The sequence below is a fragment of the Cebus imitator genome, unplaced genomic scaffold (genome assembly GCF_001604975.1).
Source record: "Cebus imitator isolate Cc_AM_T3 unplaced genomic scaffold, Cebus_imitator-1.0 Scaffold253, whole genome shotgun sequence".
NCBI classification, from domain to species: domain Eukaryota; kingdom Metazoa; phylum Chordata; class Mammalia; order Primates; family Cebidae; genus Cebus; species Cebus imitator.
In genome coordinates, this window is record NW_016107568.1 from 311,123 (window position 1) to 336,570 (window position 25,448).

General features: G+C 38.2%; 2 protein-coding genes across 2 annotated transcripts in view; both read right to left on the bottom strand.

Annotated features, from left to right (window-relative positions):
• Positions 1 to 680: 680 nt before the first annotated feature.
• On the bottom strand, positions 681 to 15,688 carry MS4A1 (membrane spanning 4-domains A1). The gene is made up of 7 exons (XM_017498850.2): positions 15,535 to 15,688; positions 8,838 to 9,012; positions 8,250 to 8,369; positions 7,027 to 7,083; positions 5,258 to 5,494; positions 4,398 to 4,499; positions 681 to 3,205 (listed from the first exon to the last, which is right to left on the bottom strand). The coding sequence occupies exons 2-7, from the start codon at positions 8,994 to 8,996 to the stop codon at positions 2,993 to 2,995; spliced, it is 888 nt and encodes a 295-aa protein (XP_017354339.1). The 5' UTR covers positions 8,997 to 9,012; positions 15,535 to 15,688; the 3' UTR covers positions 681 to 2,992.
• A 7,059-nt stretch (positions 15,689 to 22,747) lies between these two features.
• The window catches only part of MS4A5 (membrane spanning 4-domains A5), a 15,961-nt gene continuing 13,260 nt past the window's right edge, over positions 22,748 to 25,448 (bottom strand). Inside the window, exon 5 of the mRNA XM_017498852.2 lies at positions 22,748 to 22,892. Within this exon, the coding sequence (XP_017354341.1) occupies positions 22,782 to 22,892 (111 nt within the window). The 3' untranslated portion in view covers positions 22,748 to 22,781. The remainder of the gene's footprint in view (positions 22,893 to 25,448) is intronic.

The window sequence follows — 25,448 nt, forward strand, 5'->3', positions numbered from 1 at the left end:
TGAAAGACTTAACCTAGAAAAATTTCAGATTTGAACCCCTCTGTCAGTGTTTTAGGTTATGCATCGAGAATTTAAAACAAATCAAATTTCATAAATGAACTCATGCTAAATGAATCTGAAGTAACTATTTCTGTGTATTGGATCTTTGACTATTCTCTTGTCAAAGTGAAATTAAAAATACATTTTCAGGGTTTCAACAGGTTCTAGTACTTCCTACTGGTAGACTTTGACAAGACTTTAAATGTAAAGCTACATTTTAAATAAAAGAGGAAACATGTATCTTGCTCATGATTTCTGTGCTCTCCAAGTGATTTGTAAAAAGGAAGAAAAGGAAATTTCCTACATATTCAATTATAGAGGAATGATATATTTATCTATATTGATTCATGAAATCCTAAGTTGAAATTAATGAAATTATGTATCAATAAGGAAACATCTATAATATGCTGTTACATGTAAAAAGCAAATAACATGCAGTGGTTATAACTGAGTAAAAAACCATCCTGTTTGCCTGGGACTATCTTAGTTTTAACATTGAAAATCCTGTATCCCAGGAAATTCCTCAGACTCAGACAAACTGGGATGGTTTATCACCTTATTATAAACAAAGATTATAAGAAAACCAGAAGAAAATGAAAAGAAGTTATGTCAGCTTCCTAGTCAATGAGTGCAATTGTTTTTTTTTAAAGTTTATATCCTTTGTGGATATAACATTATTTTTACAAAAATACAAATTGAGAGGAAAAACTGAGGCTAGAGAATGTATCTTCCACTTCTTAGCAAAGCATGTTTACTATTGGCCAATGCTATTATTTGATTCTATATTGTCAAAGGGGTAATCAGGGAGAAGATCACAGGAATTTTCATTCTTCTTTAATAATAGACATTGAAGGTGTCTCCTATTATAAGAAGTTATGTAAGGTCAGCAAAAACTAATTATTTTGAAGTCATACAAATGACTCAAAATTCATAGAGAAACCATGGGTTTGGAGAGGAATCCTCATGTATATTTCAGAAGTGGAGAAAAAGTAAAATAGAAATAAGACCTTGTATTTTTTGAAAATTTTCTGATTTTCATTTTTTTCTCAAGCCTACTCCTACCGTGTCATTTTCCTTCTTCTCTTGTTTGAGGCAAAATCACCTGCCATATATATTCCAGTCCTTGCCTGGAGTTCTGGGAGTAAGGAATCTATTATCAATGACCTATCCCATGAACATTTTCTTTGGGAACATGTTTAAAATATATAGACATGAATATTTGATGAACCGACACCTCACATTTCAAACCTAGATTGGGGTTATATAAATATGAACTCAAGGCTGTCAGAGCCTCCCATGGTCTAATGTTCCAAGAGTAAAGAAGAACAGATAAACACCGATGTTGGAATCAACTGTTGCAGAAAAGAATACAAAGATAGTTTTATTAATTTAGAATGAATTTTGAGAACTCTACATAGACAGAAATGTTCTGTCTCCTTTTTTTCTAATTATACAGAATATCTTCCACTAGTAGTCTCTAAAAATGTAGAAATATCATAGGAAGTGAAAATTACATTGTCTCTTTACTGGCCACAATCTGGCAGCACTCATCATGTAGCAAATGCCCAAGTAATAGACTATGGATAATAGTGACTTCACCCCAGGCTAACATTATTTCTAGGAAAGGTACTAGGTAAGGTATATCTGAATTGAAAAGTAGGGCGGCTATTGCCTCAGATTTGGCATTTTAATTACATCGTTTCCAAGTATGATATTCTGAGAATGTCTATAGCACGTAATGACTGCTTTATACAAACTACCAGTTAATTATATATTTATGATGCAAGTAGTTTTCCAAATGTGGTGAAAGTCTCAGCCTTTTTCTCCCCATGGGCAAAATCTGATTCTGATTCTCTGTGTCTCTTAGTGCTTGCTTAGTGCTGGTCAGACTAAGTTCTTGATAAAACCTGTTGACTTCGCTCTCACAGTTTATGCAGACATTGAAGAGACAATTTGGTTATTTCAAACATCACATCATATTTGAATAAGAAGACCTGGTTATGAAACAAGGCTCTCATAATTACCAATTGTGACTGTTGACAAGTTACCTTTTCTGGTTTACAAGTTATTTTACCTCTTTGAATTACTTGTAAAATAGAGATAGGGATTCTTTCTTGATCATGGAACATCAAGTGAAGTTATTTCATGAAATACATTGTCATCTGGAAATTATAAATACAACTAAGTGTTGATTATTATTTGAGATTTGGGTACCTAATTGTGGCATTTTCTATGGTCATTTTTTTTCTTTTCTTGCATAAAGAAGGTAGACATGCAATCAATAGCCTAGAGTGGGAGTTAGGAAAAGTTAAGGCAGGGACATGTCCACACATAAGCTATGCTGTTTCTACTAAAAACAGATGAGTATTGTCTGTTTAGAGCTTCCCTCACGGGGTGTGGTGACTCTAGGAATATGCCACAGTGTCAGCCCCACAGAAAGATAGATGGAGTAGGTTCTGTATTGTTCCTAATTACTGTTTTTTTTAATTGTCCTTAAAATGATGCAAAAGGGACTCTACCAAACATGTAGATGTGGGGAAAAAAAAGATAGTTTAGGGATATAATGGAGCAGTCATATATCCTTTCTATCAGGTGCAGAGTCTCCCTGGTTGCTGATGGAGAAAATGGAAAAAACAAAACAAAAAACCAAAAACCTACTACTGAAAAACCTATCCAAGGAACAGGTTAGTAGGAAATCACATTCCAAAGTACTCATTCTGCCTTTCTTCAATGTAAGAAAGTTGCACAAAAGAATAATTATGACAATGCAAGCTGCTGCAATGGCTGCATTCTCTGAATGTGAGAGAGAAAGAGCTATGGGCACTCCATGCAAAGGCCAGATGAAGAAGTGGAGGGTGTGTGCAGAGTACCTCAAGAAATGAAAGTCAGCATGTCTCTTGGAAGCTATGAACACTAATGTTTAAAAAAGGAAACAGCAAACAGAAGAAATCACTTAAGGAGAGCTGTCATTTTCTATTGGTGAGGATTCCTGATCTTGGGGAGGTTCTGGAAAGTTTGTTTCCATTTCTTCTTCTTCCTCTTGGATTGGAATAATTTCAATGTCTTCTTCATTCTTTGGTTGGGAAGATGTTTCAGTTAGCTCAACCACTTCTTTTATTTCAATAGCCTGCTCTTTTTTTTCTTCAGCTGACAGGAGAACTATGTTCTAGAACACAAAATTAAACAAAGTATTCTTACCTTTTACCATTGGTACCTTTGTCAACAATCTCTACAAACATTTATCAAGTACCTCCTAGTTTTTATGCTACTTGTGTAGTTTATTATATGCCTTTAAATGCCAGGATTCATTTCTCGGGTGCTTAAATCCTCATCAAGTCACTTATTAAAACTCAAGTCTGAGTAAATCTTCAAGGGCAGTAGACATTTACCACAGTGCCTGGAATTACCACATGGTATTTGGAAAAGAACATTGCAGTAATAGAGGAATTAGATTTTAGTTCTGATTTGCCTTTAGTGATTATAACTCTGGGAGAATAATTTTCTTTCTTTGATACTATTTTTCTTTAAATGCAAAATGAAGGAATTAGTGATGATTTCTAAATTCTATTAATCTAACAGTCTGGTTCTGAAGCAGTTAGTAATAGATGTATTATTGGTATCTTTTTATTTCCCATTTGTGGAGCCCCTTAACTTACTGTTTTGGAAGAGGAATTAGGTGAAAAGGAAGGAAGGGGGAATACTGAAATAAAAGAACTAGTGACTTTAGTCAGCCTTCAACCTTCAACCATTTTGCTTTTACATATTAAATACGGAATCATGAAATCAGGATGGAAGCCTGAAGTCAAGCAGCAGGGACGGTTAGTAAGAAGACACACAGAAGCCGGGCGTGGTGGCTCACGCCTGTAATCCCAGCACTTTGGGTGGTCCAGGCAGGAGGATCACCTGAGGTCAGGAGTTCAAGACCAGCCTGACCAACACGGTGAAACCCCGTTTCTACAAAAATATAAAAATTAGCCAGCTATGATGGTGGGTGACTGTAATTCCAGCTACTCAGGAGGCTGAGGTGAGAGAATCGCTTGAACCTTGGAAGTGGAGGTTGCAGTGAGCCAAGATTGCGCCCTTCACTCCAGCCTGGGTGACAGAGTGAGACTCCATCTCAAAACAGACAAAAATGTAGAATGTAGAACTGTAGGCTATAACTACAGACTTATTTCAAATTTCAAGGCATCTTTCCATGCTATTGATATTATTTGCTTTCCAGAAATATACCAAGACCATTTAAAAAAAAAATCAAGCTCCTAGTTTCAAAGTCTCATCAGATTACATTCTCCATAAATGATCTTTTGTGGAGGTGGATTTTCCAGAGGAATGTTGTGGCCAGAGGGCCTACTACTTACAGATTTGGGTCTGGAGCACATTCTTTTCCATTCATTCTCAACAATGCCAGCTATTACAAGCTCCTGGAAGAAGGCAAAGATCAGCATCACTGACAAAATCCCCTGAAAAACAACAGAAGAATGAGGGTGAAAATGTAATAATGGCACAAAGAACATTATTGGTGTTGAGTAAGTTATTGTTGACTATAATTGAATGATTGAGAGATCAATTCTTTAGACAAGTAATGACTAGCTGTGAGAACTACTAGTACAGGAGACAGCATCCTTATAACCCCAACTCTTAGCACAACTTTCGGCACACAACAGATGGTTAATGTGTATTGCTGATAGAAGATAAGGTATAAATAATCAGTTGAAGAGTTCTCAAATTAAATTGTATTCAGCCTTAGGTTGTTGGCATCATGCCAAGGAGACCTCTTTATCCTTGGGAAATGCATTTTTTTTTTTGTCTCCTTCAAACTCTACATTTAGAAGTCCTTGGGCAAGAGATATTCATAATATCTTAGGTATTTCTTCTATGCTAATCTTACTTAATCAAAACAATGACAAATATTAATGCCATTAATGTTGCTGACAATAATTAATGTTAAAGCCAATGCCTGTATAACACTTCTGTGTACCAGGCACTGTTCTAAATGCTTTGCATATATTAACTGACTTATTCCTCAGAACAACACTATTAGATAGTGTTACCATCCTCATTTTACCATTGAAGAAATTGAGGCAGAATGTGGTTAAAATGCTTGCCCAAAACTACATAGGCAGTAACTAGGAAACTCAGGTGGTCTGGATCCAGAGTTAATTCTCATCATAAACAAGTCATCCTTCCTCCCTGGAAATAAATCCAATTTCACACTTACCAAGAACAGAGTTTGTATGCTGTAACAGTATTGCATAGATGGAGAGTTTTTCTCAGAGGGATTAACTGGTTCACAGTTGTATATGTTAATAGTTGGTGTGTAAGCTCTAATAAGATTCAGACTCTCCATTTTTAAAAAATGGGAAAGTTTAATATTAAGTATGTCCATGATTGAAAGAATCATTCCAGAAATGGCAGCAAAGAGGCTCAATGAATTCATTATCATTTTTCCTTTGACCTGAAATGGAGACAGAGATTTATTAATTAGGTTTGATTTTCCTTTGGAAAACATAATCTGGGAAGGAATTCCAGATGCCACTCCCCTGACTCACAAAGCAACTACAACTAAATATACTGAAGTTCTCTCAGTTGTTTTTAGCCTCTTTGTCACTATAAAATAAAATCTTTTTATGCCATTACCATACATTCACTTTATAAAAGCAAAAATTCTAGGAGTAACCCTTGATTCTGTATCTTGTATCCTTGCACTTCCTTCACTGCCACTGCCACCATCCTAGTAGGCATTCAATAAATATTTGTTGAATAGGTGAAGATAAATATGATCCAGTTTATTATCTTCCTTCATACATAGGTAGAGGGAAGAGAGAGAAGAAGGTTCTTGTATCACACTTCAGTGGGATGGCATTGTGAAGTACAGGTTGGGAAGGTTCAGATAGAACCCTCTAGATCTGTACTATCAAATACATGGAAATAAAAGGCAGAAACAACAACAGTAACAACACCTACTCCTGCAATCAGCCCCAGTAAGTCATCTTACAAAATACAATTAGGGCTGATGTCTTTGAGTAACATAGGTAAGAGAATATCAGTGTGGATGTTTTACCTTACAGGGACAATAAAAGGTTGAAACAGGAAACTATATTGACAAGTACCATAATGGTACGGGATTTTTGGTTATTATTTTATGCTACACATATTTCATTCCTGGCTCTATGGCCTACCCATGGCAAGTCAGTAGGTCTGGCTGTATCTGGAGAATAATTTGATTTTTATAAAAATTTTTTCCCCCAAAACTGAATTTGTCAGACCACTTTAAGAGAGGAACCACCTTAATCCATGCATTCCCTCATTGATTATAAAAGTGACTCAGTTTAGTAAGTAAGAGACAGTGTTGGGGGAGGATTTTTTGGGGAGCAAACTTGCTGGTAAGCCCTTTTCATCCATACAGCATCGGCAGCTCTGAAGGCCAGTTTCTTCTGGATGTAGACGAGTCCCTAGGGGTTTTATGAGCAAGACCACAGTGTAGCACCTTATAGCCTCTGAAGCACCATCACACACACTACTGCATTTCTTTTCCATTGTGAGGTCACATGGTAGCAAGGACTGTTACTCTTGCTTTATAGGTGAAAACTCAGAGGTACATAGAGGTAAACTGACTTGTTCCATGTTATACCCCAAAAATAGCTAGAATTTGAATCAGTCATGACATTGATCGGATGATTTTCCTAAATGGTGGTCTGGGAGAAATTATAGGGCTTTCAGAGAGGTCTATTCTTTTCACACAACATTTAACATAAGACTGTAGGAACAGGTTTCATGGATCTGCTTTTAGTTCTGTTTCCATGAACATCCTTCAGATAGACCTCACTTGTAAGGTTTTCATGAATAAAATTACAGTAACATCATGGAGGGTCTTTGCTTTACGGCCTGAGAGTCTGTGTCACCTCGGCTCTTTAAGCCTTTCAGTTTTTGACCAAGAAAATAGGTACTTCTATGACACATGGGAAAGAAGGACATACGGTTACTTGCCAAACTCTTCCTGGAGTTTTTCTCCGTTGCCGCCAGGAGTGATCCGGAAATAATATACTGTAAAAAGAGAGGTGGGGGAGTTGGAGAGGAGGTGGGCAAAGCAGGAGAAAGAAGAGAGGGGGAGATCACTTTTTAACATTGATAACTGGTCAGAAGCCTGTACTTTCAGCAGCTTTCACACAACTATCCACCCATTTTTATCAGGTTTATTCATTATTCGACAGTCATGTTTCTCCTTTATTCAGGCTCAGTAACACTCAATTCATGCCTTTTGCTCCATCATCTGGGGAGCTGTGACTAGGAATATAATAAGACCAATGAGACAGAACTCATATTTACTAATCAGTTAATACCCACACCATGAACTTAAAAGTTTTATTTTCAGTTTTTCTTTGTTTTTAATTTGTGGAGATGCCCTTTGGGTTCACAGTGACTTAGATGACTCTGATGCCCTCTGATGGGTGAATTGGTAGAGAGGGCAATAGTTGACCTGAATGGCACAGGCACTCCATTAAAACATTGGCTGTTACAGGAAATGATGATGAGTATTGCTCATCTTCCTTTTCTCACGTTCAGGCTGTAGAATGGAGGAAACTCTTGTTCTAACCCGTCCCTACTTGTTTGGAACATTTTAATCCTGGACTTATCTTTATGGTGGCAACTATGAAAAGTGTCATGGGGAAATATACCTCACTGTCCTATGTGCCGCACGCAGACAGGGTTACAGATTTGGAAAGCATGTACATAAAACAGCCAAAAGAGTGCTGCTCTGTTGATAAACAAAATGAGATTGATTTGAGATGGGACAAATTTCACCAGGTACCACAGTAACTAAACAGAATTGTAGGGAAGAAGGAGTAGATGGGAGGAAGCGGATGCTCCTGCCCCCTCTTGCTTTCCAAAACATCTTGCTAGCTAGTCCAAATGTCTAGCGCCACCCTCCCCACCAGAACTGCCTTTGGAGAGCTCTTGCTTTGGACAGTCCCTGTGAGATCCTTGCAGAGCGTCTTTCCCTGAATTCACATGAAACAGGACCACTGACTCTCAACCATGGTGGGATTTATACTCAATTTGGTCAACCTCTCTTCTTAATTACTTTAACTCAATAATATTTCCTACTCATATATTTCCCTCAACACAGAAATAATCTGGCATATCCCTGTGGAGCCTTTTAACGTTTTTGCTTGCACAATTTCCCAAATGACTGCCATTCATTGACTCACCATAATGCCTCCCCAGAGAGGATACCACACAGTCACACAGATGGGTGCATACACCCCTGTTGGGATCATCAGAAGACCCCCCAGGGCAATGTGGAAGAGCCCATTCATAATCTGGACAGCCTGGGGAAAGAAGAAAGGCAGTGATAGATGAGCTGAAAGCATCACTGCTGTCAGGGAAAGCCAAGGTTGGAAGCCCTGGCTCCTGACTTGGAGCTATGAGGAATACCTAAAGGAACCAGTGGAGGTGCCAAGAATTCTGTATTTTTCTTGTTTGAATCTGTTTCCTCAACTACAAGTGACATTTCCAGGGAGCAGGTATGCCCGGGATTCTGGAAATGGACTGGGATTGGAGACCCCTAAATATACAAGCCCCCAATCCACAAGGTGACCTAAGATCACCCAGAGGTGATCCAGGTGATAACCCCTCTGATGCAACCCTGATTTGGCCCACTGTGGTAGACATAAAGAACACATCAAGTTGGATCCCAGTTCTTCAAGTTGGATTGAATTCTGTATGTGACCTACAGCATCAGCTTCTGTTGGCCAGAGAATCCCTACGACATGAGGCATTGAAGGCAACTGACTTACCCCCAAAGCCTTAGATTCCCTCAAGAAGAAGCTTTGTGTGGGGCCCATTAGTGAAGACATCCTCCCGAGGACTGGTTTTGGACCAGGTTGTGTAGCAATAGGGCCTTTCATTGGCTCTCCTGGGAAAGCCCCATTTACTGAATTTCTGGGTGTTGTCATTTTGCTCTCAAAACTCCTAAAAATAAAACAAATAGCAAAGTGAGGAAAGCAAGAACAAGATTTTTGGGAATTTTCCTTGTGTCATGCAGCTGTATGCTTCTCAGCGTTTCCTCCATAAGTGTCATTGAGGGTAGACATGGCCTCTTCTGTGGGACATCAGCTCTGAGGCAAGGCCTACTGCTGAGTTCTGAGAAAGGGTGTGGAGGGGTTGCCTTAGGCAAGAACATACGGACCCAGGAGTCCCTGCCAGTGTTCTTGGCAACAGGATTTGGGGCATACTTTATCTTCGTAGAGAACACCTTGCATATATGACTGTGTGTCCTCTTTGTTTTTTATTCCTGGATGCTTTCTTATGCTTTAATGTTGGAAAATGTATTTTCTGTGGACTTGTCCTTCTGCTTATCTGCCTTTGTCTATTATGATGGGCTAGAGGCAACACTGCAGAGTATCGTGAGGACAATATGTAGAAGCAGGAGGGGTCGATTCCAGGCCTCCCTCTGTCTCTAACTCTGCCACCTTGTGCAAGTCACATCAAGAAGGCTCTCTAGTCTGGGCACAGCGGCTCATGCCTGTAATCCCAGCACTTCGGGAAGCCGAGGCAGGCGGACCACCTGAGGTCATGAGTTCAAGACCAGCCTGGCTAACATGGTGAAACCCTGTATCTACTAAAAATACCAAAATTAGCCAGGCGTGTTGGTACACACCTGTGATCCCAGCTACTCAGGAGGCTAAGGCAGGAGAATCGCTTGAACCCAGGAGGCAGAGGTTGCAGTGTGAGCTGAGATCGTGCCACTGCATTCCAGTCTGGGCAACAGAGCGAGACTCCATCTCAAAAAAAAAAAAAAAAAAAAAAAAGGCTCTCTAAGGCTTTCTAATGTCGTAAGATTGTGGCCTCCTGAGTCAGATTGCCTAGGTTTAAATAGTGATTCCTCTATTTTCTCTGAGATGTTGGGCAAGTTCTTTAAATTCTCTGGGCCTCAGGTTCAACTGTAAAGTGGGAATCATAATTCTCGTGGGCTACTATAACATTTAACTGGGCTCATGGTCTGTGCATGGCTAGTGGCTTTTTGTTCAGGTGTAGCCCAAATGTCAGCTCCTAGAGAAGCTACCTTGAACCCTCAGTCTATAACCTGTACTCCTATTTGCTCCTTTTTACAAAATCCTATTTTATTTGCTTCATGGCATTGATCACTGTGGGAAATTACCTTATTTATTTACGTGCCTATTGTCTCTCTTTCCCCATAGAATGAAAGTTCCATTAAAGTAGAGATTTTGTTCTTTCTTTTTCAGTATCTAAAATAATTCTTGAATTTAGTTACTTCTTAATAAATATTACTGAAAAAATAAATGTATGCAAGGAACCCATGTTGGAATAGTTATTTTTGTTGCTATTCTTGTTCTTCTTTGTACCTTACTGAGCATTCATTTCTATTTTATCCTTCCATAAAGAACAGTACCCCTCTCTGAGATGCTGCAAGACATAAATAAGTTAACATATGCAATTGTGCCTTTTACAAAAGAAGAGTGTGGTAAATACTGTTTATCAGTTTTCATGATTTATTCATTTCTGAAGTGAGAAGTCAATGAACAAGGTCCTTTCCAGCTCAGACATTTTAAGACCCTGTTCAATCTTCATCTTGGGTATCCTTAGTATTCACTGGTGTATGTCACCCACTTATGTGGACTCTATTGGGTCTTTCCTGGAATCTGAAAATCACTCTTTTGGGGACACACCTTTGATCTTGTCTTTATTGATTGTAAGTCACGTAAGATGTCTTAGAAATCAAGACTGTCTATCCAAGTCACGTATCTTACTGAAGCCAGTGCCACATCCCAGCCATTAGACCACAGGCTGAAGTGTATCTTACTGTAGTCAATCAGAGCTGAGTGGCTGCAGGTGTGCTGTAAAACAGGCAGCTAGTAGTCACTCACATTTATACCTACTTTAGAGTTAGAAGTAAATTTTACACATGGCATCTCATCTGAGCCTTATAAGATAGGCAAGGGGTCAATCATCACCTCTGTTTTATAGAAGGGGAAACAAGGGCATGGAAAAGTTAGGTTACTTGTTCCAATTTAGATAATTAGTAAATATTTAATTATTTGTTTTTTCCATTATAGGGTCTCGTTCTGTCACCCAGGCTGCAGTGCAGTGGCATGATAACAGCTCACCGCAGCCTCCACCTCCTGGGCTCAGGTGATCCTTCTGCCTCAGCCTCAGCAGTAGGTGGGACCACAGGCAAGTGCTACCACACCAAATAATTTTTATATTTTTTGTAGAGATGGAGTCTTGCCATGTTTCCCAGGCTGGTCTTGAACTCCTGGACTCAAGCAATCTGCCCACCTCCACCTCCCAAAATGTTAGGATTATAGCTGTGAGCCACCATGCCTAGCCAGTAAAGATTTAAAATGAAGACTTGAATCGCTCAAATGAGGAATCCAGGGTATCAGGCTGCTTTGTCTACTGTGAGAAACAGGAATTCAGCTTTTCCCTTATGAACTCCTCTTTTCTCCTTTCAATATATGCACTATCTGAATAACTATAAATTAATTGAAAATTACTATCTGTTTGGGGCATGGGCTAGAGGGAAGACAAGAAACTTTGGTTGTTTCTCACTTGATTTTGCCCCGACCTAGATAGCCAGATGTCACATGGTCCTGGGGATCTGCTTTGTACCACAAGCCACGCTGCAAGACTGCTAACAAAAAGAAATATTTTCATATAGCTCACTAAAGAGTTTGCAGACCGATTCTGGTCACTAGGTAGGATTTCTAGAGCTAGTGCAAACCTCAGAAACCATTCTGTTCATTTCACAAATGAGGAAACTGCAGTCTGGGTTTAGAACCTGCCTTGGTAAAGACCTCACACTTAGCAACAGAGCCAAGTTAGAAGGCAGTCACCATGTCTCTGATGTTGATGCTTTTTCTGCTGTACCATAGGTGAGTCCAGATAATTATAGTTGTTTACTGAGAACCTACTATACTAGGGATCCTGTATATGGTATTGCCAATTCACTCAACACCATCCTAAGTAGGCATTTTGACTACTTTTTGCAGATGTGGAAATGGAGGTTCAGAGAGGTTATTTTTCCCAAGGTCCTATGGTAAGAATAGAATGAGCTGGGAGTCACTACACTCCGTCCCAGAGGGGTAATTTTAATGAAGATAACTAAAATGCAAAGATTGTAATTGTTTGAACTGAAGAAGATGATTGGATCGCCATTGTTTTAATTTCATTTTATTCATCAACTGCTTGATGAAAGCTGTGTCTATATTATTGGTGAGAGAAACCTTTTCTGTAATCCAATTCTACCTGGGCTGTGCCTGTTGTGACTAATGGCAAGAATGACCATGAGGGCTGTGTGTGTGTGTGTGTGTGTGTGTGTGTGTGTGTGTGTGTGTGTGATATTTTATTTCTCTGTTAAAATGGTATCTCATGATGGCAACTATATTTCTACAAGCCTTAAATATTTGTGTGAAATAGTTTATAAACAAAAACATGAGTGTTTTCTCTATTTTTTATTTTTTATGGAAACTATTGCTCTGTCATATATATATATCATATATATAATGAGGTAAATATATAAATTGATTTATGGCATTCAATGCCATAAATCAATTTATATGTTTAGTTCTAATGAAAAACTTTCATTTCATGAGAATTTATAAATGCATAAAACTAGCCCACATCCTCCTATGGAAATTGTAGATTCACACAGTTTTGCCTTATCATTAAAATAAATTGTTCACAATGACTTGGTGCCCAATGCACAGCGATGCTCAAAGATTAGTTAGTAGATTAGTAGGAGTTATGGACCACATTCACCAAAATATGATAACAATGAGATTTTACATTTGCTGGTGCCAAAATCAGAATGGATATTAAAATCAGGACTCAGGTTATCACTCAGTACCCCATTTAATTACTCAAACTAGCTCCCGCAAATATTTTTTTTTAGCATTTTTAAAGGCACCCTTGTTTTCATGTGCATCCACTGAAGAAGAATCTCACAGCCTTTATGGGTTTTGGTGTGAATAGACTTTTATGTCCACTAGTACCATCGTATGCCGAGAAGTTTAAAACTGCCTCACTTTTGTTACCTCACCTTCTTTCCTTGCCACTCAAAATACCTTTGCATTTTTATCCTTTCTGGCCTCCTGTGTACTTATTTCTGAGGAAGAATGCTGTTACTTCCCTTCCCTCTGTGCTTTTCAGCCCTTCTCAGTCCACCAAGCTGTTAGCCTTTCCAAGAAATTACTTCTTTGCACCTTCAGTCTCTCAATTTCTGACAATACGTAGCAGACAGAGTTAGTCCCAGCTCTCTTGCTTGCTCCTCTTGTGGTTTAAGTTTAGGATAATAGTTGCCTTCCCCATTTCAAAGTATCATTTTAGGAAAATGAGATAATTTGCAATTGATAAGGTGCTAAATACTCCTTTTATGACTAAAATGTACGACAGCGTCCCTGAATCCCAAAGCCCTCTTCTTTTAATCTAGCAATGTCCTTAGCCACTGCCCAGGCTCCGTTTTTCTTCACCACAGCATCTTCAAAGCTGCTACCCACTCTCTTTCCCCAGCCTCCTCACCACCCACTCACTCTTCAATGCTTTGCAACTAGTTTCCGCCAGTCACTGAACTGAAACTGCTCTTTGAGGACTGTGCTGCGAAGTCAGTGGTCTTTTCTCAGTCCTCGTTCCTTCAGATTGTGTTATTTGTTTCCCCTGCCACCCAGGCTTAGATAGTTGGGACCACATTTCACATCAGCTCCATCATCTCTCAGTCCATCTTCATCTTGGCTATTGGTCAGTCAGTGGTCAAGTCACGCCATTTCTACCTCTGCAACGCATATTGCACGTGGGTCTTTCTTCTATATCCAGTGATACCTGTGAGTTTCTCATTTCCATTCATGATTTAGCACACAACTTTTGCTTTTCTGCCTTCAGTCTTTTTCTTTTCTAATCCACTGTCCACGAGGTTGCTATGTCAAGCTCCTGATCACTGCTTTGAGTGATGCTCTTCCTGAGCTTGAACTCCTTTGCTGGCTTGTCATTGCCTACCAGAGAAACCCTCCATCTGACCCCTCAAGGCCTTTGGAATTCAGCCCTGTATGACTTTCCAAGCTCAGATCCCACCATTTCCATCAGAGCCACTGGTTTAGACATGTTCTCTACCTTCTTCCCTGAATCCTCTCAACTTTGAAGTGCTCCTTCTCCCTCTCTCTTTACTTTCAGTCCAACTCTTGTTAGATATGCATATCACTTGAGGGCATTCCTGTATTTTAGTGGAGAGGAGGTTTTGCCATGTTGGCCAGGCTGGTCTCAGATTCCCAAGCTCAGGTGATCCACCTGCCTTAGCTTCTTAGCCTGATTGCAAGGAATTCTTCAGAGCTCCCAGCTCTTTGCTTTCCTTGCTAAACACCAAGTACTTTCTTCAGAGAATCCTGCATTCTACTAGACTTGCATAAGGAACCTGTTTTCTATGTACTATGAGCTCGGTAATGTTAAACTGAACATCAGGCTACTTCCTTAGGGCAGGTTTACAAATGCTTACAATGGCCAGGTGTGGTGGCTTATGCCAGTAATCCCAGCACTTTGAGAAGCCGAGGCAGGCGGATCACCTGAGGTTGGGAGCTTGACATCAGCCTGGCCAACATGGCAAAACCTCCTCTCCACTAAAAAATTAACAAACAAACAACACACACACACACACGAATGTTCACAATGCTAGATTGAAAATTTCTTTTCACCAGATTCTCCGTGAGATTAAGCCATTATATGGGAAACAGGGAAAGGAAATCACTTATATAGTGGGTTCAGGAAACAGTAATGACATGATTAAAATCAATCCTTCTTTTCTTTCATTAGAGCTGTCTCCCATCTTCAGTCTCCAGTGCCCCCTCTCACTCTTTGTTTCCTATGTAATAGATTTGAGGAAGGATTTTGTGCTCAACTTGGTGTCCACAAATCTCCTCCAGAAAATGTGAACCTGTAAAGCCACCTATACATCTAGATGTATTTACATTTAATGTAGACAAAAGCATTTAAGGAAAGAGGAATGGAGTTTTTTTTCATTATGGCTATCACTGATTGTTTTCTCATTTGGTATTGGGAGGGCCTAAGGGATTCTGGATTTTAGTTATAATTTTCATAATGCAATGGGTATTACCATTGCCCCCATTTTACAGATGAGAAAGCTGAGGCTTTAGAGGTTTAGCAATTTACTCAAGTTATGTGGCTTGTAAGCGGAAGACCTCCAACGGTTTAGAAACCATGATTTAACCTGTATGTTGCAATCTACTACTTTTGTGGAATGATTCACAGTTGACTGCACAGGGTAATTGTAGAGAGGGAGAGTGGTTAGAGGAGTGAGTGGGCAGCAAGTCTTGATACAATCCCCCCTCCTTAAGTCATAGAACTATTAGGAAGCCTGACTAGGGAAACTCTAGAATTAAAACCAAGAACCTCCAGCCTTCAAAACCATTCTATACCTTATCCATCACCTCCTTTAAGTCATTTAGAGAAAACAAATTGATTCCTTACCTGCGTCTCCAAGGCCTCAAATCTCAAGGGCTGACTTGGATGCTGGCGGCGGAGTTCAGTGGGTGCTGCTAGTACCTCAAGCACACTGGGAGGGTGAGTGAGATAGTCCAGGCCTGGGGATGAAATCGCTGATAGATACCAGGTGACAGGAAATCAGTGGCTTCCGCGACCTTGAGCTTCGCTCCAGTTACTTTGGTTTAACACTTAACCAAAGTTGAAGGAGGTGAAAAAAAAGTTTCTGCCTTACCAGGTTTCACTTCTTGAAAAAGACCCCAGGGGACTGCCTGGCCTGGTTCATGCTACCTTAATTAGATAACTTCTGCAGCCCCCACCCTATAAGCAGGTGTGGATGGTAGGTCCCTAAGGACAAGAAAGAGTCTAGAAGTTGGCCAAAGATGGGCTGTTAGCACTGACTTTTACCTTCTTGCCTCACTTTTAGGGCTGAGTAGGTGGGGAGGGGGCATCCATGCAGAGATTCAAGAATCACGGAGCCTGTACACTAGGGAGCACTGTACTTAGGGGTCTCCAAATAGTGTCCTCATTTGCTCGTACTCAGATTTCTGATGAACCATGTCTGTATCTTGTGTCAGATTTGGCAGAAATGGCCTAAAAATACACTTTAGTGCCATAGAACGTGTACCCAGTCACTCAGAGCAAGAATTAGCCTTCATATTTGGAGATGTAAATTGAAATAGCACTTTTACCTCTGAACCCACCTTTTTCTACCATCTGTCTAGTTCCCTTGTGTCCCTTCCTCTCTTTTTAGACTAGCCTGGAGCTTGAGGGTCATGAAGCCCAGTACAAGATCAAGTGGGGAAATGGAAGAAGGTGGTGGTATCAGGAGAGTTTAGATACTTGGGAAGCGAATCAAAGTTTTGCCCATAGATGTTGTCATCTATCTCCCCCTGCAATATTTAACTTTTATGTTCATATGTTGGATTTCTAATTACATTTTAATTTCCTTGTTCATTGCTTTATTTTTTTTAGAGACCCAGCTGTAGTTAGGTAACTATTTGTTCATTTAATCTAAAAGGATGAAATATGGCAGGCATCTCTGTTGCCTAATTCGAGGTTCATTCCTGTCTCTCTCTTTCATCTCTCCTCTCTTTCTCTTTCGGTCTTTTTAAATTTAAGACAATTTGGAACCATACAGTTAGATCCACTAGGTAGAAGTCGTTCTGGGGAGGCTGATTGTAGTGTGATATTAAGAAATATGCCACCTTTTTTTTTTCCTAATCATTGGAGTGGTTCATTAGAAGAACTGGCTACCATTTGAATAGACAATTTACTGTCTTCAAGAATATTCAAGTAAAAGCCACGCAGTCACCTCTCAGAAATGCTGTAGAGGGAAGGAGAGTGGGGACAGAAGATCCAGCATCCATTTAACATTCTAATTGAGGGTCTATGCATACCTGCTGAAATGCTTGAGTGGTTGGTGATGGGGTGGCCATTACCTAGGGTCTGAGCTGAGGATGATTGTGAAACCTGAGGTTTGAGTCCAGGCTGATGGGGTGGTTAGAGGCATGTGCCTTCATTTAAGTTGACATGCAAAGAGAGTCAGAACTTGGCAAATGTACGACAGCAAAGGGGCTTGAGTTGTGGCTGCACAACCTGGTCTTTTGCATCCTTTTCTCTGTTTGAGCCCTGTTTTTCCCCAGGCTGTTTGCTACTTTGTGGCCAACAAGATAACTTAGGTGGCTCTGTATATGATTCTTCCCAAATAAACTTGAATTTGAATTTGTATTAATACATAAATGTTTACCTTATCTTTGTTGATTTCGAATGATCAATGTTTTAGTGCTTGAGTGTGTTGAAATTCCCACTACAATTTGGATTTGTCAATAGCATCTTATTTGATGTATCACCATCACCCTTCCCCCAAGGTTTGAGAATATTTTATTAGGTTGATAACATATTTAAAATATTTCTCTTTGAATTAAGCCTATTTTTATTGTCTAGTGGTCTTTCTTCCAAAAGACAATCTCTTTCTTAAAGTCTGCATAAAGTGTTCCAACTTATATTTAGTTAGTATTTTCCTGGTGTGAATTTTCTTTTTATTCCCTGCATGTCCTAGCACTCCAGGTTTTTTTTTTTAATCCTCACCCTCTTTTATGAAAACTATAGCTACATCATCATTTGTGTCCTTGCCTTACTTAGCCATTGTCTCCTTATCCCTTGAAAACAAGGTCAGTTTTTCTGATTGCTGTGTCCCTGTCAGTGCTGAAAAAGAATGATTCTGTTTGGCTCTTTCTTTCACCCAGGTGATCATCACCAGGCTCTCCAATATTAGGAAGTAACATTATGCCATGTTCCCAACTGCTCAGCAAGGCCCTGGCACCCAGAATTATCTGCTATTGGAGGGTTTTGGGGTCAGAGAATTGGTAAGGGAGACATAGGGTTCCTCAGAGGTGAGGCTAAAGATCTAATTGCAAATGGAACTTGGTTACAGGTCAGAAAATCCCATTGCTGCACTTATAATTCATACTAAGGAAAATGTAAATTCAAGTACTTAAGAAATTTATATTTTATAGGATCATCTTTCTGTTCTGAGGGACTATTTCACATTTTGAACAGCTAGGAAGGTAATGTTAAATAATTGCATATATGTGAAGAATTGTCCACAAAAAAGTCTTAAAACACATATAATATTGATTCTGTTTTATAATTGTGGAAACTAAAGTTCAGGAAATGGAGGAAGCCAGCCCCAAGTTGCAAAGCTGGTAAATGATAAAATAAGTGATGTTGAGAGCAAGAAAATCTAAATATAAATTTTAAAAACTACCATTTACCAAGGGATTTTTAAGTTCCAGGCACTGATAAAATCACTTTCCATATTTCATTTAAGGTTCACTGTAAACCTATTAGGTAGGTATTGTTATTATTACATTCTAGTCTCAAAATTTTAAGCCCACAAAGATTAATTTGTTCAGGTGACACAGCTTTAAATGGCAAAACATTTATTATTGTTAGTTTGAAGATATAAAAATGCCTAATGTACTCCCATGCGCAGACTCCCGGATTGTTCCATTTGCTTTTGTTATGTGGGAATATAGCTGAAGAAACAAAATGCAATTATCTGACCTCACAGTTATTGAAAAGATTTTTTTCTCTTGTGTACTAATAAATATGCTATCATTGGAGACTGATATGTAGTAGAAACATTTTTCTGCACGTTTTGACTATAAAAATATCATTATATAATAAAAATTTATTTAAAATAATGATGCCAGTTTGCTTTCTCAATTATATTTCTCAAAAATTAAATAGTATGGACCAGGCATGGTAGCTCATGCCTATAATCCCAGCACTTTGGAAGACCAAGGCGGGCAGATCACCTGAGGTCAGGAATTAGAGACCAGTCTGGTCAATATGGCCAGACCCCATCTCTAATACAAAAATTAGCCAAGCATAGTAGTGCATGCCTGTAATCCCAACTACTTGGGAGGCTGAGGCAGGAGAAACACTTGAACCCAGGAGGCAGAGGATGCAGTGAGCTGAGATCATGCCACTGCACTCCAACCTGGGCAACAGAGCAAGACTCTGTCTATAAATAAATAAGTGATAGAGTATTTATAACAGTGAGACAAAAAACCACATACCCACAGCCATGATTAGAGATGCAAGAGTGTCGCTGATACCTTTGAAGGCTCTCATGTTATCCTTCCCCCAGCCACCCTCTTTATCAGACCTCGCCATTATACTGAATTTGGTGTTTTTCACTCTCTTCCTTTTCATTTTATTTTGTCTTTCCACATGTGTTTATATTTTACACAACATATTACTTAGGTTTTGTGTCTTCTAATCATGATTTAGGTAGAATTAATAAGGTGTTCTTATGTGACTTGCTTTCTTTTACTCAACATTAAATGTGTAAAATTCATCTTTGTTGATTTATGTCAAGTAACATATTTTTACCAATATGTGATCTTCCAGTAGAGAATGTAGCACAATTGATCTGTTCTCTGTCCATGGACATTTGAGGTGTTGTTGACAATCCTGCCCTGGAAACATTTGTATGTGTCTTCTGTTGCACATGTGCAAGAATTTCTCTTGTGTATATTAACTAGCAGTGGAAGTTGGGTGATAAAGTATGTGTATCTTTACCTTTACTAGGCAATTAGTTTTTAAAGTGGTTGTCTTCATTTAGACTTATACCATCGTGGTAGGAGAGTTCCTTTCATTCCACAATTACTTAAGAAATTGAATGCTTTTCATATATTAACCTTTGTTTTCTTCTCCTGTGAAACAGCTGCATATGACTTTGGAGTAATTTTTCATCAAGTTGTACTTTTCTATAAATGTATAGGAGGATTTTATATATTCTGTATCACCTTATTTTTGTTGGTTATGTGTGTTACTTAAAGGCTTTGATTTGTAGCTGCTCTTGTCACACTTATAAAACATTCTTAATAACAACCAAGTTGGATGTATCAGTTCTTTCTGGTACTATTTATGTTCTAAGATCTGTTTAAGAAATTTTTTTTACTACCTTGACCTCATAAAGAATTCTTCTATCTTTATTTCTAATAATTTTAACTTAAAAAAAATAAATTTTATTTTAGGTTCAGGGGAACATGTGCAGATGTTTTATATAAGTAAGTGGCATATCACAGAAGCTTGATATACAGGTAATTTTGTCACCCAGGTAATAAGCATAGTAACCAAATAGGTAGTTTTTTGATCCTCACCCTCCTCCCATCCTCCACCCTCAAGTAGTCTCCAGTGTCTGTTGTTCCCTTCTTTGTGTCCTTATGTACTCGATGTTTAGCTCCCACTTATAAGTGAGAACACACGCAGTATTTTGTTTTAAATTCTTGTGTTAGTTTGCTTAGGATGATGGCCTCCAGCTTCATCTATGTTGCTGCAAAGGACATTATCTCATTCTTTTTTGTGGCTGCATAGTATTCCATGATGTATATGTACCATATTTTCTTTTTCCAGTTTGCTGTTGATGGGCATTTAGGTTGATTCCATGTTTTTGCTATTGCAAATAGTGTTACAATGAACATACACGTGCATATGTATTTATGATAGAACAATTTACATTCCTTTGGTTATATACCCAGTAATGGGATTGCTGGTTGACTAGTAATTCTGCTTTGAGTTCTTTGAGAAATTGCCAAATAACTTTTTTACAGTAGCAGAATTAATTTATATTCCCCCAGCAGTGTATAAGCACAACAACTTGCATCTACTATTTTTTGACTTTAAGACAACATTTAAACCTAGTTCTGACTTAAAAGCCCAAGACTTTGCATCTTTAAATATATCTTAAGCCTCACACATCTGTATGCCATTCAGTTGCCAAATATTTTTCATCTTCACTGAAAGTAAAAAACTTGCTTTTTTTCTGCCATTTTGTGTTCCCTCATTCTCACAAATGTACCTAGAACCTAAGCTTCTTCAAGTAAATAGCAGAAATGAAAGCCTATTACTTATTTATTTGAGTTGGCTGAGTTTTTTATACCATAAGCAACATAGGATAATGGGATTTGAATTTAGGGACCTTGACTCAAATCCTCTTTCTAAATCATACTCCCTTTCTGAAAAGTTAACCACTTTGAGTCTCAATTTTTTTGACTATGACAAATGACATACATACCATTAGAGCTGTCAGGACAAGTGAGATGATACAGGTAAGATCTCTAATACTTAAAAGGTAGTCAGCCAGTGAGAGGCAATACTGTATAAGGTAGTGGTTCTCAAAGTGTGATCTGAGATTGCCTGGGGTCCTTGAGAACTTTTTAGGTGCTCTATATATTAAAAACTGTTTTTATAATACTAAGACCTTGTTTTTCTTTTCACAAGTTTATAGTGGTATACTACATAGGCTACAGGACGTGAAATATTGTAGCAGATTGAATGCAGATGCTGTTAAGAGAATCCAGAGGAAAGTAGTGCCTTCCAAACTTGCCTTGGCATTGCAATTAAGACCTTGGATTCTGGAGCCAACTGCCTGTTGATACTATGGCTCTGCCATTGCAAACTTTGTGACCTTGAGCAAATTACTTAACCCCTCTGTGCCTCAGTTTCCTTTTCTGTAAAATGGGTATAATAATACAATTCACCTCCTAGGATTTTTGTGAGATTAAATGAGTAACACCTACATAATACTTTGGATGATGCCTGGAATATAGTAGTGGTTCCACCAATATTTGCCCTCACTATTTTTATTGTTGCTATTCTAGTTGATCAGCTCTTTAACATTGATGATCTTACAGCATTAATGTAGAATTTGTGGGCCAAACCATTCCTCCAACAAACTCATCTTTCCACACACCATTTGAGTAGGAGCCACTGGTTAGAATCTCTTAGCGAAATTAACAGGAGATGTCATCAATCAGCGAAGTTAGATGACTGGATCATCCCAAGCTCTGGGCTTTGGTTCATATCTTTGTAACACCACATTGCTGTCCTTCAGTTGAATGCATGACTAGCAGAAGTGACAATACCAGGGTGACCATTTGATTTGGGAAGAGGGGCAGATGGCATTGCCAAGAGGCAGGATGTGCTTTATCAGTCAAAATGTCCCCAGAACCTCCCTCTCTTAAGTGTGGGGAGATTCACTCAGGGTGGTAGTAAAAATATTAAGGGAAAAATATTAGAGATAGCTCAAAGGAATAATCACAAACCTTCTTAGAAGGCAGAGAGGTTTTTGCATAGTTTCAGTAGAAGTTTCAGCTGAAAGCAACCTAAATCCCCTTTACATTTAGTTAATAAGAAAAGCAAATAGGGCATATGGGGGAGTTTATCTGAATAACTTGTTTACTCATGTGGTCTTAAAACTAAACTTTGAGCTGGATGGCCCTCTTCTGGGGAGGTCGACTGGGGAGATTACCCACTAATGGTGTTTGCTTTAGGCTCAGAACCTGGCCTTTAATCTTACTCTACAGGTGTGATGACTTAAAAGCCTCTGTTCTTAAATTTTACTGAATTAATGTCTCACTGGCTGGTGAAGACTGGCAGTCCCAACTGTTTACAGCACTCTCCAGGGAGTCTGTAAGCACCCCAGACACTCAGTAAAACTAGCAAAGCATAATATCTGTGTGTCAGCATACTTTATTCATCCATTGTTGAGTCCGGGTTTGCAGGACAGACCCCCGCAGGTGGTGGCCCTGACATTTGAGCCACACCCCTTTGCTTCAGAGTTCCCAACCTTAAGATTCTATGTGTCCTTTGGCTTTTCCTTACAAGCAGAAGTCATTGCTAAATAATATTACGACACATCTTTATTCCCATAGTGCTAGTCAACAACATTGATCACAATCACAATCCTCTGAGTGGCACCCCAAAATTGAGAAAGGCAGAGAAATGAATAATTCAATAATGCTGAAAGTCATCAATGTAATCAAAATTCCCTGTAACAGAAGAAGAAAACAAAGAGTAATGTTAGTGCAGTAATGGTTTTTCTGATTATAATGATGTAGTGATGCCCATGTAATAAAAGCTCCCCCACATATCTCAAGTGTATCTGATGCTTAGGAATCAAATCAGTGGAGGATCATGGGAGTATACATTTATTTTAGCATACCATAGCATAGAATATTATATTTTTAGAGAAAGGCATATAAAATAATACGATTTTTGATTTGTATATGTAGGAAATACTCCATTTTATAAATGCATGAAATGCAAAGAAATGCATATATAAAAGGTAGTCTAATGAACAGGAAAGAAAGAATGTGAAGAAACAGGAACAAGATGGAATTAACAATAAAAAAGGAGGCTGGGTGCAGTGGCTCATGCCTGTAATCCCAGCACTTTGGGAAGCCAAGGCGGGCAGATCATGAGGTCAACAGATCAAGGCCATCCTGGCCAACATGGTGAAACCTAGTCTCAACTAAAAATGTAAAAATTAGCTCGGCAGGGTGGTGCACACCTCTGTTCCTAGCTTTTTGGGAGGCTGAGGCAGGAGAATCTCTTGAACCCGGGAGGTGGAGGTTGCAGTGAGCTAAGATTGTGCCACTGCACTCCAGCCTGGGCGACAGAGCGAGATGCCATCTCAAAAAAGAAAAAAAGTGTATTTTATCTTTTTTTCTTTTCACATCAAGGTATATCACATTTTTATCATCCCAGTAGGTTCTCTTGTGTCCCTTCCCAATCAACTTTCCCACCCCACTGAGAGTCAACCATCCTTCTGATTTCTAACATCATATGTTAAACTTGCATGTTTATTTTCTATCTGAAATTGTTTGACTCAATATAATAACTTGAAATTCATTCATGCTGCTCTATGTGTCAGTATGTTGTTCTTTTATATTGCTGAAAAGTATTCTATTATTTGAATAATTACATATTTTTTAGCCATTCTGTTGTTGATAGAAATTTGAATTCCTTACCAGTTTAACTATGATGAATGGGGCTGCTATAAACATTTTTGTATATACCATGAGACATAAAGTAGGTGTATGATTAACTTTGTTAAAAAAAACACCAAATAGTTTTCCAAGGTGGTTGAACCATTTTACATTTCCATTTTCCATTTCCACCAAAAACGTTTAAGAGTTCCAGTTGCTTCACATTCCTTCCAACACCTGGTATTGCTGGTCTTTTTAATTAAAGTGATTCTGGTGGATATGGAGTAGTGTCTTATTGTGATTTTAATTTGCATTTATCTGATGATTAATAATGTTGAACATATTCTCACATGCTCACTAGCTATGCATCCATCTTTCTTTGTGAAATACTTGCCCAAGTCTTACTCTCTTTTTTTGGCATTTTATTATTGATTTTTGGGAAGGTTTAATATATTCTAGGTATGAGTTTTTTGTGAGATATATATATATATATATATGGAGAGAGAGAGAGAGAGAGAGAGAGAGAGAGGAGAGAGAGAGAGAGGAAATTTTCTCCCTTTCTGTGCTTTGGTAGTTCATTTTATTTTATTTTTCCCCTCTGGTTAGTCCTTTTATGTTCTATCTAAGAAAGCTTAGTTTACTCCCAAGGTGGTGAAGAAATTCTCGTAAGTTCCCTGCAGCTCACCTCCTCAAACTTTATAGTTTAGGATTTCACATTTAGGTGTATCACTGATTGATGTTTGAATGTAAAATCAATTGTGTAATTCTGATATCCAGTGACTAGGCCATGGATGGTATATTATCATGTATAATGCTGAATTTGATTTTCTAATATTTTGTTTCAGATTTATTCACAAAGTTTACCAGATAGAATTACCTGTAACTTTTAAATATTTTATAATGTCCTTATCATATTTTCACGTCAAACTTGGGACAGACAGCCTCACACAAATACTTGTGAGTTGAGAAGTGAACTTGGAAGTAGTTTAATGTTGTTTCTTTTCTAAATGTTTGGAAGAATTAGTCTGCTCCTACAAGGCTTTGTTTTCTCTTTTTGAGAGAAAGTTTTAATTTTTTTATTTGATTTTTTATTAGATATAAGACTAGTTAGATATATATATTTTTTCCTGTGTTAGTCATGGCAGGTGGTTTTGCATAGTTTTGGTAGGTAGGTTTTATAAGACATTTGTCAATTTCAACTAAAGCATCAAATAATCTTTATGTTCATAATATTCTTGTATATTCCTGGCTATTGTATTTATAGTGATATACCATCATTTCTGATAACGATAATTTGTGTTTTCTTTTTTTTTTAATACCTAGGAGTTTATAAATTTTGTTAGTTTTTCAAACATCCACATTTTAGCTTTATTTTTATCTTGTCTATTGTTTGTGTTGTAGTTCATTAGTTTTTAATCTCTACTCTGTTATCTCTATTATACAATACTATATCTGAATTCTTTCATTTTCTTTAAATTTAATTTTTTAATCTAATTTCTTGATATGAATATTTAGAAAATTTTTAGTCTATTTTCTTTCCCAATACTTGCATTTGAGTTTATAAAGTATCCATTAATCATGCTTTAGTTGTAATCAATTTAAATGAATATTTTTTTT

Bases quoted from the DNA above. Each gene is read 5' to 3' on its own strand.
- MS4A1 (XM_017498850.2), bottom strand. From the start codon at position 8,996: ATGACAACACCCAGAAATTCAGTAAATGGGGCTTTCCCAGGAGAGCCA. The intron at 5,495-7,026 runs GCAAGTAACCGT...TCTCCATTTCAG, and splicing joins AAAACTCCAGGAAGAGTTTG to GTCAAAGGAAAAATGATAAT. The intron at 3,206-4,397 runs GTAAGTAGTAGG...TTTGTGTTCTAG, and splicing joins TGTGCTCCAGACCCAAATCT to AACATAGTTCTCCTGTCAGC.